The sequence below is a fragment of the Macrobrachium rosenbergii genome, chromosome 42 (genome assembly GCF_040412425.1).
Source record: "Macrobrachium rosenbergii isolate ZJJX-2024 chromosome 42, ASM4041242v1, whole genome shotgun sequence".
Taxonomy (NCBI): Eukaryota; Metazoa; Arthropoda; class Malacostraca; order Decapoda; family Palaemonidae; genus Macrobrachium; species Macrobrachium rosenbergii.
Genome location: NC_089782.1, coordinates 56,426,850 through 56,445,643, shown reverse-complemented (window position 1 = coordinate 56,445,643; position 18,794 = coordinate 56,426,850). Strand labels below are relative to the sequence as shown.

Below are 18,794 nucleotides of genomic sequence, written 5' to 3'. Positions count from 1 at the left end.
TGAAGCTAACAGTTAATGGATTTAATGGTAATAGAGAGTATTTTACTAAACTTGTGGAAGTTCCTGTTATGATAGGAGATAAATCCTTTATCAATTTTATGCCTTAGTTGTACCAAATATTAATGTAGCATTAAAATTACCTATGCTTGGCAGGTTAGTTGGCAAATTTCAGGCACAAGGTGTTAAATTGGCTGATCTATTCCTTAATAAATATTCTCGTGAAATTGATAATGTTCAGCTCATTTTGGGTACAGACTTCGCTTATTGTATTGCAGGTACAGATACAGTTTTTGGAGGAATAAATTCATCAATGTATACAGAATGTCATACAGGTGCCTTGCTATCTGGTAGCATTGATTTAATGATTAAGAATATTGATAATTTAGCTTATACGAGATTGCAGACCTCGGCTGTTAGTAACTCATTTGAGAGCAGTTCTGCTAAACTCTTAAAGTTGATATCTTAGCCGGTGATGACACTAATACTAACTTGGGAGTAAACTGTTCCTTTTCAATAATAAATGAAAGAGGTATGCTTATGGAGAAACCATTGCAACAGCCCACTGATCAACTTTTAGAATCAATATGTAATTATTACTTAAATTACGATCACAATATCTACAGTGATGAAAGTATTGAACTCAACAACCAGTTGGTCGAATTTACCATCAAAAAACCTTCGTTGTAAGGAATCAGATGGACATATTATCGTCCCTTTGTTGTGGAATGGTCAAGTTTCTCATTTGCTTTCAAAGAATGAAAATCTATCTAAGGTGATATTAAGGTCTAATCTCAAGAGACTTAAAAGACATCCAGACCGTTTGCAGCTTGTTGGCCAAACAATTGAGGAACAGTTAAAGGCAGGCATAATTGAACCCATATATGATTTAGGGGTATTTAAAAGTGAAAATCCTCAGCATTCCTTTGTACCACACATGCCAGTTTTTAAACCTGACAAGGATACTACCAAATGTAGAATTGTATTTTTGTCCAACCTTAGGGATTCTTCTGATAGCATATCTCTGTCACATAACCAGTGCATGTATTCAGGGCCTACATTAAACCAAAAATTATCATCTTCCTTTTTACAGCTTAGATTTGACCAAAAGTTACTCATATTTGACCTCAAGAAGGCTTTTAATATGTTATCCGTAACAGAAACTGATCAGAATAAGTTGTTATTTTTTTGGTACAAAAATGTGAGTCAAGGTGATTTTTCGTTAATAGCTTTTAAGAATGTAAGATTACCTTTTGGTCTCAGATGTAGTCCCTTCTTATTAATGACTTCATCATATTACATACTTGTATTACAACCTTCAAAGGATTCTCGAATATCAGTTTTAAAGAAATCTATATATTCCATGATTTATATGGATAACGGGGCCATTACTGCCAATACTTCCGAGGAGTTAGAGTGGTCGTATGAACAGCTTTCGAATATATTCTGTCCCTATAAATTTGACATTCAACAGGTTGTAACTAATGAGACAATCTTACAGGATGAAGTGAACCGAGAAGCAGAGAAAGTTACGCTCTTACATAACAACTTGTTCAGGTTAAACTGGGACCGATGTTCCGACGAAGTTTTCACTAAACCAATATTTCTTGACTTCAATGCTAAAACCAAAAGGTCTATTTTACAAACATTTGCTTCCCAATTTGACCTTTATAGGTTTAATATGCCTTTATTTAACCGTTGTGGATTGTTCATGCATCAATTACAATGTCAAAGAATTTACATTGGGATCAATCTTAAACGCAAGAATTACAGAGAGAATGGACTAATATTTGCAGACAAACCAACAGAGCTCCTTTAAAACACCTAGATGTGTTGGTCCACGAGATGGCAGCTATAATATTTATATTTTTTCAGATGCAAGGGAGGACATATTTGGTTGTGTACTATATTTACGGCATATTGAATCCAACCACTTGAGCTTTATACATGCCAAAAACTGACTTGTAAATAAACAACTTAAGAATAAATCCATGCCTTCTCTGGAACTTAACGCAATACATTTGGGTGTTAACTGTGCTCTTGAAATTTACAAAGATTGGTCTGGTTCTGCTTGCCTAAAACCGTTGATGGTTAATAATATTTACGTAAATTATATACAGATTCTCTCTGCGCCTTACATTGGTTGAACTCTGCTGCTTTGAAATTGGACAAATTAAATAAACATTCTCCCTTCGTTGTAAACAGACTTCATAATATACAAAGAATATGTGAAACTGTTCCTATCAGATTCAGCTTTATTTCAGGGAAAAATAATCCCGCGGACATAATTACCAGATGTGTCTCATACAACCAGTTGAAAAATCTTTTTTTCAGGACTGGATTTAAGTATAAATGAAGTACCAGAATTATTAACTTCCATACCAGCATTTGCGACGCCCACTGAGGTTCAAGCAACTCCTTCCACAACTAGTGTTACTGAAATTTCTAATGATCTTATTGATACTGATAATTTTTCCAATTTCAGGAGACTTGTATTAATTTTTCGCAGGGTTTTCTTGGTGGTACATGAATGGAAACTAAAGGCGAAAATTGTTTGCTCATCAGTCGCTAATTACTTCGCCCAGGCTCTAAATTTCTTGTTATACACTGAACAAAGGAAGCATTACCCTGAGGTATATTCTTACCTACAGCATGGTCTTAATTCCTAACAAGACATTCCTCCTGTTATCACGCAACTTGATATATCTTTGGATTCACAGGGTCTCTTAAGAGTCAAGAGTAAGTTTAAAAAATGGAATTATGGCTTAAATGGAAATTACCCTTTATTATTACCTCTAGATAGTCATTTGACCAAACTAATTATTTGGGATGGGATGCACACCTCAAATTATTACATTCAGGATGCTATTCTGTATTAACGGAAATCAGAAAGCATTATTACATCCCTCAGCATTTCTCAGTTGTGAAAAGGGCTCTCAAACAATGTGTCCATTGTCGCAGGTTTAATAATCGTTTTATAAAGTTAAACCAGAACTTTTACAGGGACTTCAAAGCAGATCCTCCTACTGTTCCCTTTTCTAATATGTTTATTGACCATTTGGGACCTTTTAATACGAAGAATCGAAAGTTTGGTTACTGTGTTTTACCTGTACTTGGTCTAGGGCGGTTAACCTCAAAATTTGCAGGAGTTTGAACGTGGCAGAATTTATAAGAGCATTTTAGCTGCACTGCTTTGAACACGGGATTCCTCAACTATGTATAAGTGATCTTGGAACTCAGCTGGTGGCAGGAGCTAACACTATAACTTCCTTCATTAGTGACCCTCAGACTCAATTATATTTTGAGGAAAATAATGCAAAACCTCTCTCCTTCCAGCAATATTTCAAAGGCTGAAGTAAATTGGGATCATTAGTAGAAGTCTGTGTAAAAATGGTTAAAAGATTAATGTTTGGAGCAATTAAGAAATTTGTATTGACCTATGGAGATTTTGAATTTCTTGTCTGTAATATTGTGCATCTCATTAATCGGCGTCCTATAGCCTTCCAAGAAGCTGTTTGTGATAACAATGACTACGTGCCTGAACCAATAACACCAGAACAACTCATACGAGGCTATGAACTGACGTCTCTGAACCTTATCCCTGATCTTCAACCTATTTCAGTTGCAGATCCAGAATTTGAGCCTGGCAAGCCCAATATTTCTGATAATTACCTAAAGTTGTGTAAAATTAGGCAGGCTTCAATAGAGACCTATCATAATGAATTTCTAGGTACACTGATTCAACAAGCAGTTGACAGAAAAGGACGATATCGTCCCGTTACTCATAATTTACTAAAGGTTGAGGATATTGTATTAATTAAGGAGGAATACCAAAAGGAATAATTATCCTCTAGGCATAGTTCTAGAATTTTTACGAATGATTTGAGTGAAGTTACCCATGCTGTTATTAAGAAGGGAAAAACAGGCCAGACATCAAAGTTGCATGTCAGTAATGTCATTCCAATACTAGAAAATACTGGAAGTACCTATTCAGCTACTCCTGATGTCTATGATTCTGCTACTTCGTCCTTACGGCCCAAAAGAAAGGCTGCTATATTAAGCCAAGAAAGGACAAGGCAAATGCTTTAGCTTTTATTCAACGTGTATATCCATGTATTTAATTTACTTATTTTTACATTTTTCAAAATGTACATTCTTAACAATTGTAAAGTTCTAAATGTTTCGGGATGGAATTTTTTCCCTTCAGAAAAATGTTTCTGTTTGTGAAGACACCAAACGTCTCACCATTTCACATATATTTTAAGAGGTGCAAAAGAATGAGCAGGAGGAAAGGTACTGCTACTTTATTCAGAACGCAGGCTGCTTATAAAGCGCCGTGCAGACGTCACACAGAGGAATACAATAGAATTTCGGTGACCTGAGGTCAATTACTCTTGGCAATAATTACAATGGATAAATACAAGTAATGTAACAATTGAGTTGACAAGGATCGACATAACAACATTCTAACACATATACAAAAGAAGCAGATACAAATGAATTAGTAATAGATACAAATTTAAATAGGAAAATATGGCTGATTCTGCTTGACCTGATCCTATAAGGAGCGGTATTGAAGAAAACGGGTTGTTCATCATAGAAGACTCGCTCAGAGGGGACTTTATAAATACTCCCCCCGCCCGCCCCGCCCTAGACGTGGGTAACGTCTGATTAATCCAAGTATCTACTGGGACGTTGGAGAGTGCCGCGGCTTCGCGAAGTCAGCTGGGGGGTGTGGTGTGAGCGGGAGCGGCTGGCTGTGGTTTTGGCTGGTTGCTTTTGGAGGTGGCCACGTAACCTCCTTTTGTGGTGGCTCGGCTGCGGAGGCGACGGTTCTCGAGGAGGGCACTGCGTGGTACTGTCTGCTGTGTCCTCCAACAGGGCAGGCTAGAGACGGTCGACCGACAACCAGTCGTCCTTCCCATGCAGGGCGAGGTGGAATGCTTTGGTGTTCCTCTCAAGCGTGCGGAAGGGCACCCTGTAGGGTCTGGTCAGTGGGGGGCGGACGGCGTCGTCCCTGATGAAGACGTGGGTGGTGGAGGATAGGCCGGGAGGCGTGAAGGTTGCTAACCTATCGGTATACGTCCGCTGGCAAGGGGCGAACTTCCCGACGATGTCGCAGAGCCTCTGGACTGACGGATCATGACGATCTTCCGTGACGAGTTCACCTGGGACTACGAGGAGCTCCCCATAGATTTTCTCTGCTGTGGATGGGTCGCTGTTGGCTCTGGGGGAGGTTCTCAGTCCGAGGAGGACCCAAGACAGCTGGTACTTCCAATCCTTGGTGGTGCAGCGGGCCACGAGGGACGCCTTCAGGGACCTGTGGAATCTCTCCACCAATCCGTTGGCTGCGGGGTTGTAGGCAGTGGTGGCGTGGTGAGATGTCCCAGCAGGCATACCAGGGTGGACCACAGCTCAGACAGGAAAGCCGGGACCCTGTCGGTGGTTATGTGGTCCGGGACACCGAACCGGCTGATCCAGCTGGAGTGGAGGGCCTCGGCGCACGCACTGGCGGTGGCTTCCTGCATGGGCGTCACTTCAGGCCACCTGGTTGATCGGTTGACGATCGTCAGGAGGTATCTGGCCCTGCCTGATGGGGGAAGGGGGCCTACGACGTCTACGTGTATGTGTCCAAACTGCCTCCCCAGCTGGGGAAACTCGCCTACTCCTGTCTCGGTGTGACACCCTATCTTGCTGGTTTGGCACCGGATGCACTGTCTCGCCCAGGCCGCCGCATCCCGTGCCAGACAAACTTCTCTGCCAGCAGCTTAGCCGTCGTCCTGCCGGAGGGGTGGGACAGCCCGTGGATGACACCGAACACCAGACAGCGGTGGGAGGTGGGTACCAGCGGGCGAGGCTGGCTGTTGCTTACGTCACACAGCAGTTTTGGTCCCCCAGGGGCGAGGGTCACGTCCTTCCACTTGGGGGATGTGATGGCGGCGCGGTAGGCTGGAGTCTCTGGGTCGGCGGTCTGCTCCCGGGCAAGGTCCTCAGAGTTGATCCCGAGCTGCACCGCATTGAGCTAGATTCTTGAGAGGGCATCTGCTACAGGGTTCTTCCTGCAGGGGGGGTACTTGATTGAGCAGGTGAACTCCGCGATGGCCGTTAGATGCCGCTGCTGCCTGGAAGACCATGCGTCCCCCTGCTTTGTGAAGGCGTGGACCAGCGGCTGGTGGTCTGTCCAGATTGTGAAAGGCGTACCCTCCAGGAGGTACTTGAGGTGGCGTACCGCCCGATACACTGGGCAGAGTTCCCTGTTGAAGGTGCTGTAGCGGGCCTCCGCGCGGCTGAACTTTTTGTTGAAGAAGGCATTGGGCTGGGGGGTGGGCCGCTGGAGAGTGCCGCAGCTCCACGATGTCAGCTGGGGGGTACGGTGTGAGTGGGAGCGGCTGGCTGTGGCACTGTCTGGGTCCGGGGGTGGCCACGCAACTTTCTTTTGGGCTGGGCTGGCTGCGGGGTGACGGTTCCTGTGGAGGGTGCTGCGTGGTATTGTTGACGTCCTCCTCCAACAGGGTGGGCTTGAGGCAGTCTACAGACACCCAGTCATCCTTCCTTTGGATGGCCAACCGGAATGCTTTACTGTTTCTCTCCAGCATGCGGAAGGGCCCCCTGTAGGGCCTGGTTAAGGGCGGGCAGATGACATCATTCCTGATGAAGACGTGGGTGGTGGAGGACAGGCTGGGAGGCATAAAAGGTGACATCCTGTTGGTATACGTCCGCTGGCAGGGAGCGAACTTTCCGACTGTGTCACGGAGACTCTGGACTGTCAGGTTGTGGCAATCTCCCGTGATGAGCTCGCCCGGGACTACGAGGGGCTCCCCGTAGACTTTTTCTGCTGCGGACGGGTCGCCGTTGACTCTGGGGGCGGTCCTCAGCCCAAGGAGGACCCAAGGCAGCTGGTGCTTCCAACCCTTGGCGGTGCAGCAGGCCATGAGGGACGCCTTCAGGGAACTGTGGAATCTTTCCACCAATCCATGGCCACAGGGTTGTAGGCAGTGGTGCTGTGGTGAGAGGTCCCCAGCAGGCATGCCAGGGCAGTCCACAGCTCGGACAGGAAGGCTGGACCCCTGTTGGTTGTTATGTGGTCCAGGACACAGTACCGGCTGATCCAGCTGGAGAGGAGGGCCTCGGCGCACGCACTGGCGGTGGCTTCTTGCACGGGCATCGCTTCGGGCCACCTGGTGGAGTGGTCAACGATCGTCAGGAGATACCTGGCCCCGCCTGATGGGGGAAGGGGGCCTACCACGTCGACATGGATGTGTCCGAACCGCCTCCCCAGCTGGGGAAACTCGCCCACCCCTGACTCGGTGTGTCGCCCTACTTTGCTGATCTGGCACTGGATGCACTGCCTCCCCCAGGCCGTCGTGTCGTTTCGCATACCATGCCAGACGAACTTCTCTGCCAGCAGCTTGGCCGTCTCCTGCTGGAGGGTTGGGACAGCCTGTGGATAACGTCGAACACCAGACAGCGGTGGGAGGCGGGTACCAGTGGGTGGGGGTGGCCGGTGTTTACGTCTCTCAGCAGTGATGGCTCCCCAGGAACGAGGGGCACATCCTTCCACCTGAGCGACGTGATGCCAGTGCGGTAGGCTGGAACCTGTGGATCGGTGGTCTGCTCCCGGGCAAAGTCCTTGTAGTCGATCCCGAGCTGCACCGCGTTGAGCTCGATCCTCGAGAGGGAGTCTGCTTCAGGGTTCTTCCTGCCAGGGAGGTATTTGATTGTGCAGGTGAACTCCGCGATGGCCGCGAGATGCCGCTGCTGCCTGGAAGACCATACGTCCCACTGCTTTGTGAAGGCGTGGACCAGTGGCTGGTGTCAGTCCAGATTGTGAAGGGCGTGCCCTCCAGGAGGAACTTGGAGTGATGTACTGCCTGAAACACTGCGCAAAGTTACCTTTCGAAGGTGCTATAGCGGAACTCTGCGGGGCTGAACTTCCTGCTGAAGAAGGCTATAAGGCTGGGGGGGCTCCGGCGACGACCTGCTCCAGGACGGCCCCACAGGCGACGTTATTGGCATCCATCGTCAGCTGGAGGGGGGTGTTGGGGTCCTGGTGGGCCAAGGCGGTTGCCTCGGCGAGTGATGCCGTCGACAGGGAAAAGGCCCACTGTTGGTCAGGGCCCCACACTAAGGTCTTCGGGTGGCCCTTCAGGATCTCTGTCGGGGGGGCATGGTGTGTGCGACCCCGGGGATGAACCTCCTGTAGTAGTTGACCACCCCGAGGAATTTTCTACAGCCTTGACTGAGGTAGGGGCGGGGAACCTTGTAACAGCTGTGACCTTCGATGTGAGTGGATAGACGCCCCCGGGGATATCTTGTTGCCCAAGAAATCGACTCTTTCAACGCTGAAGGTGCATTTATCGAACCTGACAACGAGGCTGTTCTCTTGCAGGTGCTGCAAGACCTTCCGGATGTATCGCAGGTGTTCTTTGTGGGATCTGGAAACAATCAAAATGTCATCTACATAACAGACGCAGAAGTTCAGGTCCCCCAGGACGCTGTCCATCAGTCTTTGGAAGGTTGCCCCCACGTTCCTCAGGCCGAAGGTGGATTAGGCGAAGACGTAGGACCTGAAGGGCGTGATGATAGCGGTTTTGGGGATGTCCTCTGGAGCTACTGGTACCTGAAAGTAGGACTTCAACAGATCTAATTTAGAAAATATTTTGGCCCCGTGAAAAGAGGCCATGAGATCTTGCATGTTTGGAAGGGGTTAGTGATCTGGTTCCATTGCGAGGTTGAGCCGCCTGTAGTCGCTGCAGGGTCTCCAGGAGCTGTCAAGTTTCTGCGCCATGTGGAGGGGGGAGGTCCATGGGCTGGAGGCCTTCTTGCATATGCCCATACGCTCCATCTCGGCAAAAGCGCCCTTGGCCTCCTGTAGTCGCCGAGGAGGGAGCCTCTGGAACTTTGTGTGCGTTGGGGGCCCTTTGTTTTAATGTGGTGGTAGATTCCATGCTTGGCAGGGGCCCCGGGCACCTGACACAGTTCAGGCTTGAAGACATCGGGGAACTCCTTCAGCAGCTGGGCATACTGGTGCGGGGCGACGGAGCAGATGGCGGGTGCACTGGGGCCCGTTGCCAGAGGGAGGGACTGGCAGGAGTCGGTGTCTATCAGGCACTTGCAACCGACGTCGACTGCCAGGCCGAAGTGGACGAGGAAGTCCGCGCCCAGGAGTGGGGTCCTCACGTCCGCGACTATGAAATTCCAGTTGTACCTCCGCCCAAGGATGGAGACCGACAGGAGCTTGGTGCGTAGGAGAGGATGGGGGACCCGTTGGAAGCCGTCAGGGAGGCAGCCGGGTCTGGCGGGTATTTGTGGTCCTCTCTGGATGTCGGGAACACTGATCGTACGGCCCCAGTGTCGATCAGCATCATCCTGAGATGGTGTCGCGGACATAAAACACTACTGGTTGTGGGCTCCTGGGTTCCTCTGCAGCCACGGCGGCCTGTGCTGTTGGCCGCCGCCTCCTCCATTTTTTGGATGGGTAAAAGAGCAGGGGGGTTGACAGTTCTGGGCGTCCTTGCCGTACCGCTGGTGGTAGTAGCAAGGCCCTGGCAGTTGCTTCTTCTGGTGATAGGTTGGCTGCCTCCTGGTGACGGCGCTTATCTCCCTCTCCACAGCCTCCTCCGGCTGGAGGGAGTTGATGGGGTGTGTGGGTGTGGATGCTCGCTTTGCTGCCCTCGTGGAGTCCATTAGCTGCTGCGCCGTCCTGATCAGGTTGTCGAGCGGCAGGGTATAAGGCTCGAGGATCTGGGTCCAAACCTCTGGGAGGAGCTTACGGAGGAAGATCTCCCTCGACAGGCTTATCTCCAATGCCTGCCTCTGCTGTCCGTCTCAGGTAGGATGAGGAGGCCCTGGATCACATTCCATGTCTCCCAGAGGTTCTGGTCATGTCGGGGGTTGTTGGTGAGGTCAATGGCGCGGGCGGCCCTCTCAGAGACCGGCAGGGAGCAGGTCTCGACGATAGAGGCCTTCAGCTTTTGGTAGGTGGTGGGACATGCGGCAGACACCCACGGGGCGATCTTCCTGTAGACCTCTTCCAGGAGGGCGTTTATCATGGCGTCTGCCTGCAGCACCTCGTTGGTAAGTCCCACCAGCTTGAATTGCCCCTCGACCCTGTAGAGCCATGATGACGGGTTGCTGTGCGTGAAGGGCAGCAGCTTTATGGCGAAGGTGGACCTTGTTTTATCCATCAGGATGGGCAGCGCGTGAGGGGCGGGTACCGGTGTGGAGGAGCGCACGAGCCTTGGCGTGGGGGAGGGCGCGAGTTGGTTTTGCGCAAGGGAGATATCAGAGTCCACGAAGTTCGCGGTTATTTGTATGTTGTAGGGAATGTCTGCATCCATACTCGCCTCTGCACTCTCACTTGGAGTGGGTTACACTTGCGTCAATACACGCTTGGGAACGTGCCGTGTGGGTCCGCTAATGATGCTGGTGATCTGCCGACGAGAGTCTATATGCCCGAACGCTTTGTTAAAGCGCTGTGTTTAGTCCGTTAGGGCCGTGGGGTAGTTCATGAAGCCAAAACTAGGTCGCTGTATGGGTCTGCTAATGGCTCTGGGAACCACTCCGGGGTCACCACTGTGAGAGGTGCTAAAAAGAGAGCAGGTGGACATGTACTGCTGATTTATTGAGAGAGCAGACCGCTTATAAAGCAACGTGTGGACGTCATACAAAGACATACAATAGGATACAGGTGACCCAAGGTCAATTGTTCTCAATGTGAAACAGGACAGGTAAAATACAAATAACATGTAAAAATAAAATTACAAGAATGGACACAATAATGTTCTGACACATGTACAAAGTAGAAAACGGTAGGTTCACTATAGAAAACCTGTTGAGCGGGGAATTACAGCACCAGCCAATAACAACTTTGAAGATTCTGTACATTCATTCAGTAAGGAACCACCAATAAACTAGACAACACCAAGCCAGTATGTCAGTCAATACCATCCTTACAGTGTTTTTATCATTAAAGGATATGTATCCTAAGAGAGAGAGACACACACACACACTGGTGGAACAAGATTTTTCATAAATTTATCGGAGATGGTGAGGGGGGAGGACTACCCACAAAGCAACAAGGTTGGGTGGAGGGACATGTCCCATAGTTCTAAACTACCCACGTATTTTAGATATGCTCTGCATGGTAGTACTATCCTAAAATACGTACTGTGTAGTGAATATCATTTCAAAATCATCTTACAGCATGCCAAAATATCGTTAAATTGTACATACATTATACACAGTGCAGTAGACAATGCACAAAGTTACGTTAGGGAAAAGAAAACGTGCATATCTGAATTATAGGGGATACTTAAGAGTAACAGTTCTAGGCGGGTACGTAATGTTGTATGATGACTTTAAAATAATATTGGGGTGTTCTGGGATGATAGTCTGGGGTATATTTTTGTTTGAACTGTTAAGTTTAACGATGAACTGTTAAAATAGGCAGTTATAAGCATTTTAGGGGCGTGTATACCTGAGAGTAACAGTTAGAACTTAAATACTTATGTACCTGAGTTCTTTCCTGGTCAGGCTACCACTTTACATACCAGCAAATTTTACCCAACTCCCTGACCCACCAGTGAGTGAAGTGGTAGGATTTCATTCTATTTACCCACTCAGTGTGAGTATGATAGAACTAATGAACATATGAGCATGTGGTTCACAAAAACACATTTCCACGACCAAGCAACAACTCAGTTCGTTTCTCACTGGCACAAGCTCACGTCTTGGGTTGGCTTGGTGTTTTAAACCTTAGGACCTTTCTATTGGTTCATTTGTTTTGAATTTCACCAATGAGGCATACGCCTGTTTGTGCCTTTTTTCTTTCCCACCTTTTTTGGGGATTTTCCAACATTACCCTGACTGATATAATTTCACATAAATCACTAAGGGCTCATGTCACTACCCGCCCCCCCCCACTCATACTCCTGCATCCTGCAGGACACAGAACCACCAACACTGCAAGGCGTAATTCACTATTCCATTATTTTTAGTGCTATTTGAGTGCCAACATTGACCCACCAAGATTTAACAAGATTGTCCCATAGTTGCAGAAAGGAACTTCAAAATTCAGGGTCAGCTTCAATGTTTACAATTTGTCATTTACAGAGCAGCCTCTGTAATCATGGTTTAAAAGCCAAAAATTTGAATAGTTTGAAAACATTTTCAAGGGACATTTTGCAGCAAGGATGAAAATAGTCATCTTTATTTTACCTAAGAACAGTAACTACACACACAATTCTAAACTCCACAACAATACTTTGTCATTTGTTAATAATGCGATGTTAGATTTTAGATATGGCTTACGATGTGTAATGAAAAAATCAAGACATTCCCTTCTTTACACTTGCTAACATTCTACCTGGATGTTAACACATTAAATTAGACATTGCAGATGTTAATTGACAGTATTGTTCATAACCTGCAGGCACTCATAACTGAGAAGGAATATTTAATATCCCTCCTCTAAAAAGCTAGACATACTCAGAAAACGGGGTAATGACATATTTACTTCCAGCATTAGAGCATTCTCTTAGCAGCGTGCATGTGTGACAGATGGTGTTCTGCTAGGGCTCCTGTTTTGATATATTGAATCACTGTGCTCTCTCTCTTAATGTCTTTCATGCAGTATGGACCTATGTAGGGGGGTTCAAGCTCATGCTTCCTCAGTTGCAGCGTTTTCAAATAAATCCTGTCTCCTACCTGTATTTTAGACGGTTGCGTATGGAATCTTTTACCATAGTCCGTTTGATATTTTTCATTGGCCCTCGACAGGAATCTTTGAGTAACTTCAAACACTCGTTTGGTTAGACTACATAAGTACACTCGGTAGTGTTCGACACTATGCAGTGGTAAAGTGTGAGGGTCCATGATCACAGTGTACGGCAATAAGGGATCTTGTCCATTTGCTAAGAACAGGGTATCCCTAATAGAACTATTATACGCAGTGTTAAATGCCAGTTCCACAACCGGTAACATCTCTACCCGCTGATTTGGTTGTCCGCCACTAGATATCTCAGAATCTTCGCTACCTCTCTATTATGGGATACAACCAACCCATTGCTAATGGCCGGTAGGAGGCTACTGTAAAATGATCAATTTTCATCATGTCTGTCATTTCCTTTAGCACTGCATTCACAAATTCTCGTCCATTATTGCTTATTAGGGTACGGGGACAACCGAACTTTGTCATGAATGAACTCAAAGCCCGACACCGCCATCTTATCTACCATAGCATAGGTATAAGTGTACCGCAGGAATGAATCCACTATCACACACACACACACACACACACACATACCTGCATTGCCTGGCCCCCACTGGAAAGGGTCCAACAGTGTCAGTGCACACCCTGTCAAACTTGACAGGTACCACTGGCCAAGTCTGAGCCTTGGGGATAATATGTTTGTGGCTCTATACACAATTACATGTATGACACTTGCTATAAACTCTGAAATATCCTTCTTCATATTTAACCAAAAAAAGGCCTCTCGTGCCCTTCTAAGTGACCTCTCTACACCTAAGTGTCCAGCATAAGGACTTACATGTATAACATTGATGGGCCTCCTTACTAAAGAGGGAGGAAGAATAATGCAAGATAAAAAAATCACCTGGTCTCTTCTCATAAGAGCAAAACAAAGTCATCTTCTATAAAGAACTTGCCTCTTGGCATGTTGAGGAAAGCAGGAAACTCAGTACCCAAGCCTTTCAAATATGCCTTAACCTGTCCAATCCATTCTACGGACCTCTGTCCTTCCTTCACCTCTTCCACACTCCATCCACACAAATCAGCCACACTTTCTTCCTCAGGGCATTTGTTCACAGCGTCCCCGATAGCACTGGACCTGTCATACACCCAGTTAGAGTGACGCGCACCTCCATTTTCTCTCCCTGAGCTGCTGAGACTTCCTCGTTTTCTGGGCAACTCACCCGTAGGTGTATCTGGAGTATTTAATCACGTACTCTGTTTTTCCTCTCTTTCTTTGGCACAAGTTGCAACTCCAAGTATTGCCCCCCTGGAGAGAGCATTGACAACCTTATTTGCTTTGCCCATTATGTGCTCAAATTCCACAATATCAAATTACAACAACTGCTCAATCCATTCAGCCTGTCGAGAAGTTAAATCCCCTTTTATGAATAAATCTATCAGCAGTCTATGATCTGTCTGCAAGTGAATCATATGCCACAACTACAAATATTGGTCTCTCTCCAGCACCCATGATATTGCCAATGCCTCCCTATTAAAGGTACTGTAATTCTTCTCTAGCCCTTTCATAGTCAACTTGAGAAATTAACCGCCCCCCCACAATTTCTACGTTACTGGCATCAGTAGTTGCTAGAAACTGCCGATCGAACTTTGGATAAGCCAATAGTTTATAACAAGGCGGCAGGTTCAAGGTATTATAATTTACTGACACAAAATCTGTGACAGGTCAAGAAATCTTGCGAGCAGAAAAGTAGCATCTGACATAAGAGGGAAACAGAGGGATGTCTAAATACAGTCTGATGTATTTTCTAACACCTGAAGAATGGTTAACAATTCTGTATACAAATTAGGAAGAGATTTCAAATACATATGGTTGGAATGCTTGCAGTGCCTTACATACATTAGTAATTAAAATTCCGACAAGGACATAAAATATCTTCTGAAAAATGCATAAAAGATTGTTTGAATCAGGAGCGCTGGATCTGTTTCATGAGTCTCGGTACGTTATGTAGATTTTTGTTTTGAAGCAAAGATGCCCTGAGGGTTCCAGTGACACCTCTGGACTTCACAGTAACCCTACCCCCCCAATCCTGTAAGTAAGCCTAGGGGAGTGGGTTGCAGTCTGTGATATAGGCTGGCTTTAATATGTCAGTGGGGACCCAGTTGATTTTCCTGTGCAACATCAGCAGATCTGCTTTCTCTCTGCGTTGCAGTGTATCCTGAGTAGGCTGGAGAGACGGGGGGCTTGTATGCATCTATTTTTATAAACGCATACTTTGCTGTTTTAAGGTCTTTTGGGATGTATTCTTTTCTTGCTACGTCACATATTGTCTTTGCCGGAATGATGTTTTTTAATGCTGTACGGACGTCTGGAAGAGTCGTGGGCTTTGTCATGTCTTGAAAAACACCTGCTGTTATTGCTAACGCTTGTCTGTAGAGTGTTTCTGCTGGCGATGTGGTGAACTCTGCAAGTGGGGTTGTTCTTAATCCCTGCAAGACCCATGGTAATACCTTTCTCCAACTCCCGCCTTGACATCTGGCAGTGAGTGCTGATTTGAGGGAGCAGTGCAGCCACTCTACCATGCTGTTCGCTTCTGGGTTATATGCTGTGTCAGGACCCTTCTGTAAGGGCTATCATACATATGCTAGGCTTTGCAGAAGAACAATAAATTTCAACAGGTGTTCTCCAAAGTTAAAGTCACGATAGGTGAGATAATAGTCAGTGTGCAAATATTAACAGAGAGGGATACAAATACCAAAAGTAAAAATATTATAATATATATACAAGCACGATACAGATAGAAATGATTGCCAGAACCACTACAAATACATCAAAATATGAAAAAGATTCACACAATTACTATGTATACAATAATAATTTCAGCAAAACACCCACACTATTAATTAGAGAAACCAAAAGCACACATTCTCAAAATAAGGGGGTCCCGATAGAAGGGAGAAAATAACGGCCAGAATGAAGCCTAACAATTTACAATACTAAGTTGCCCTATCAAAAACAAAGTGGCCACTAAGAATTTTAAGCTCCACAAGAATCCTTATATGAGGAACTGCAGGTTGATGCAATGAGACGTAACGGAGTAAGGCAAAGCGAGAAGGGGTCTCCCACAACACTCCAAAGGCTGAACTTTACTCAAAGAGGTGGGAAGGTACTCCCCACTATTCTTTAAAGGTCTGCAGACCAACAGAACGATCTCCACACGGAAGGTCCACGTCTCTCTTATGTCACCGAAATTAAGAAAAACTTATACCTGCTTACAGCGAGGTTCCCCAGGCAGATACTGGCCCAAGGCTACAGCAAGAAGAGGCAGCAGCATTGCAGCAGGATATCACTGCGATGAAAGAGCGAATATATATGCAGAATACAGGTGTGAACTTGCTGTAATTCAAAAGTACCAACACGGAGGCCAGAACTAGACTGCTCTAGGCTACTAGGGCTCAGGGACTTCCGATTACACCTCGGCAATCCAAGGAAACCAAAAACAGGACTCTGAGAAAAAACAGGCTAAGGATCAAAACAGGAATAGAAACTCAAAATAATGTGGAGGAAGAAAACTCAAAACCCTGATGGGGAAACTAAAATAAACAACAAAATCGGGTAAACTAAAGCTAAAAAAAAGAACAAAGTTCTAACACCTCCACACCTATGAGAAAAAATTCAACAATTGACTAAAATAACAATAAGGTTTTATGAAACACCTGAAAAAGGTAGCAAACAACAGCGTTTAGAAGGCTTAACATTACAAAGAGAGGCATGGCAAAACAGGTTAGCTTACAAAAAAAAAAAAAAAATTTTTCACCACCTGAAAAATACGTACAGCATGGCTATCACAGAACATAGCTTAATTCCTCACTTCACAAACCGTTTCTCTAGAACAGAGTCTATAGAATATAACCATAATTGTCCTGGTTTTAACCACAAACGGCACTAAAATGTAAAGCACCAATTCACACAAAAAGGTTCGGAGAAGTACCTTGCTCCACTATTCTCGCATGTCCAATGCTCCACTATTCTCGCATGTCCAGAGATAAAACCACTCACAAATTGTGAAATATGATTAATTCTAAAACGGGTTCTTTTATAAACCTGAAAACTTGTATTGACATGATAATAGAGCGACATTACTCTAACATACACTATAGAGCGACATTGCTCTAACATACACTCAGATAGTGAGGACCCAAACCTCCGCACCTCATTAGACACCTTAAAAATAATGCATAGTACACCACAACCATATCCTTAATCCTAATTTTACAATAAACCTTATTATTACCATTAACAGTGCCAAAATTTCAAACAAAACAATCGACATCAAAACAACCGACCATAATCGACAACGACTCAGTCCAAGAAAAGCCGCTAAGACCGTCTTCTCCCTCACGCATCCAAACCAATCATAATAAACAAAAATTCCTTAACGACGAGACTAAGGGAGTATAGACTAAATTCGTGTATCCAGCCGCTGAAGGATTCAAACCCCCATCCGGGAAAGCACATCAGCTAAAACATTGTCTTTGCCAGGAATATGTTTAAATTGCAGGTCCCATTCCTGCAATAATATGCTCCAACGGGCCAACCTTTGGGTTTTATTCTTAAATCGATTAAGGAAGGTTATGATCCATTAAGACCAGGATGTAATGGGAAAATTATTCCTTTAAATATTATTGATTTGTTTAGGAATTGATTCATCATCCTCCTCTAATATCTTTACACTACTGTTGTAAGAGTGATTGTGATTATAAAATGTTTTCATTTTTGTTGTGGACATCGAATGCATAGAAGTGTAGCCAGTCCCTTGTTTTGTTTTTCATTCGCTCTGAATGTGGGAGCGCTGTCCTGAATCTTTCGTCTGCATATTGGTAACACTAAAGAAACATGTAAGGGACGAGAACGCTGTTGGTGTGAAAAGGACGTCAAGCGGTCCACCCTTCATTTTGGCTATTTTACCAAATTATTAATACAAGTTATTATCTATCCCTTGCAAGGGACCTAGTTCAGGAGTCCTGAAGAATATGTAAATTGGATCTAGTCCAGGAGTTCTGAAGACTATGTAAAGTAACCAAGTCCGGGAGACTAGGCCTGGGAGAAATTTGGCATGATGTAATGAGTAATAAAGAAAAGAACTGAGTACCAGGGATTTTCTTCAGTACCATCGTACCTTACCACTAAAATGGAAATCAGTACTTCACTAGCCTCCCAGTGGGAAGACATCACCTGGCCTCATCAGTAATAAGACCCATACACCCAAGGAATATCATGTAATAGCAGGTAGGACAGGCCTACCCTAATTCCCAGGCAGCGTAAACGTCAGTAGTCTTCATACCCACCATGTCAACTATGACACAGTACCATTCTCCGACCCCTGTCTCCAGGCAAGAAGACTGACAGCAGTGCATCTAGATAGTAGTATTATTATTCTCTCTTATCTCATATATCTTAATGTCTTGGTGGGGGAAGAATTCTCCCGTGACAAGGATGGGAGAATCTGTGGAGGAAAGGTACCACTCTGTTGGCCGTGAGTTCGAATCTCCAACCGGCCAATGAAGAATGATGTTATGCAGTGAATAAGTATGAGATTCACTGAGCGGGATTGTGAAAGAGAGAGAGAGAGAGAGAGACGATGTTGATAGTTTAAAATGATGAGCCATGAGACCAAGTAAATTGAAGACTAACCATAACAAACCTCCAAGATGTGGGAAAGGAAGGAGGCGCTAGAGGAATCAAAAGGTCAGCAAAATTGACCTGATTTGTCCTTGCTAAAAGTGGGAGTTAAGATTGAACCATTAAGAGTAAAGTAGACGTCCTCAAGGAGGCGGAGTTTTATTCACCATAGGTCCAGAGTTCATTCTGATCAATTTTTAGCCAGAGTTATTTTGAAAACCAATTGGGTAGGATTTGTCTCACTCATCTCTCTAACACCAAGAAATTTCTAAGTCCAGTGTGGCTGGCCGTGTGAAATAGTCTAGTGTTAAGAATAAAAACCGTGCCCGGCGAATACTTACCCCCTCCTGAAAAGTAGAAAGTATTAATAGACAATTTCAACCTAACTTACCGAGTCCCCTG

General features: G+C 45.4%; 1 protein-coding gene across 1 annotated transcript; it reads left to right on the top strand.

Moving 5' to 3' along the window:
- The first annotated feature begins 625 nt into the window (after positions 1 to 625).
- LOC136827845 (uncharacterized) lies at positions 626 to 1,816 on the top strand. Its single transcript, XM_067085303.1, has one exon. The coding sequence runs from the start codon at positions 626 to 628 to the stop codon at positions 1,814 to 1,816; it is 1,191 nt and encodes a 396-aa protein (XP_066941404.1).
- The last annotated feature ends 16,978 nt before the right edge of the window (positions 1,817 to 18,794 follow it).

Coding starts and splice junctions, on each gene's coding strand:
- LOC136827845 (XM_067085303.1), top strand. CDS start 626: ATGAAAGTATTGAACTCAACAACCAGTTGGTCGAATTTACCATCAAAA.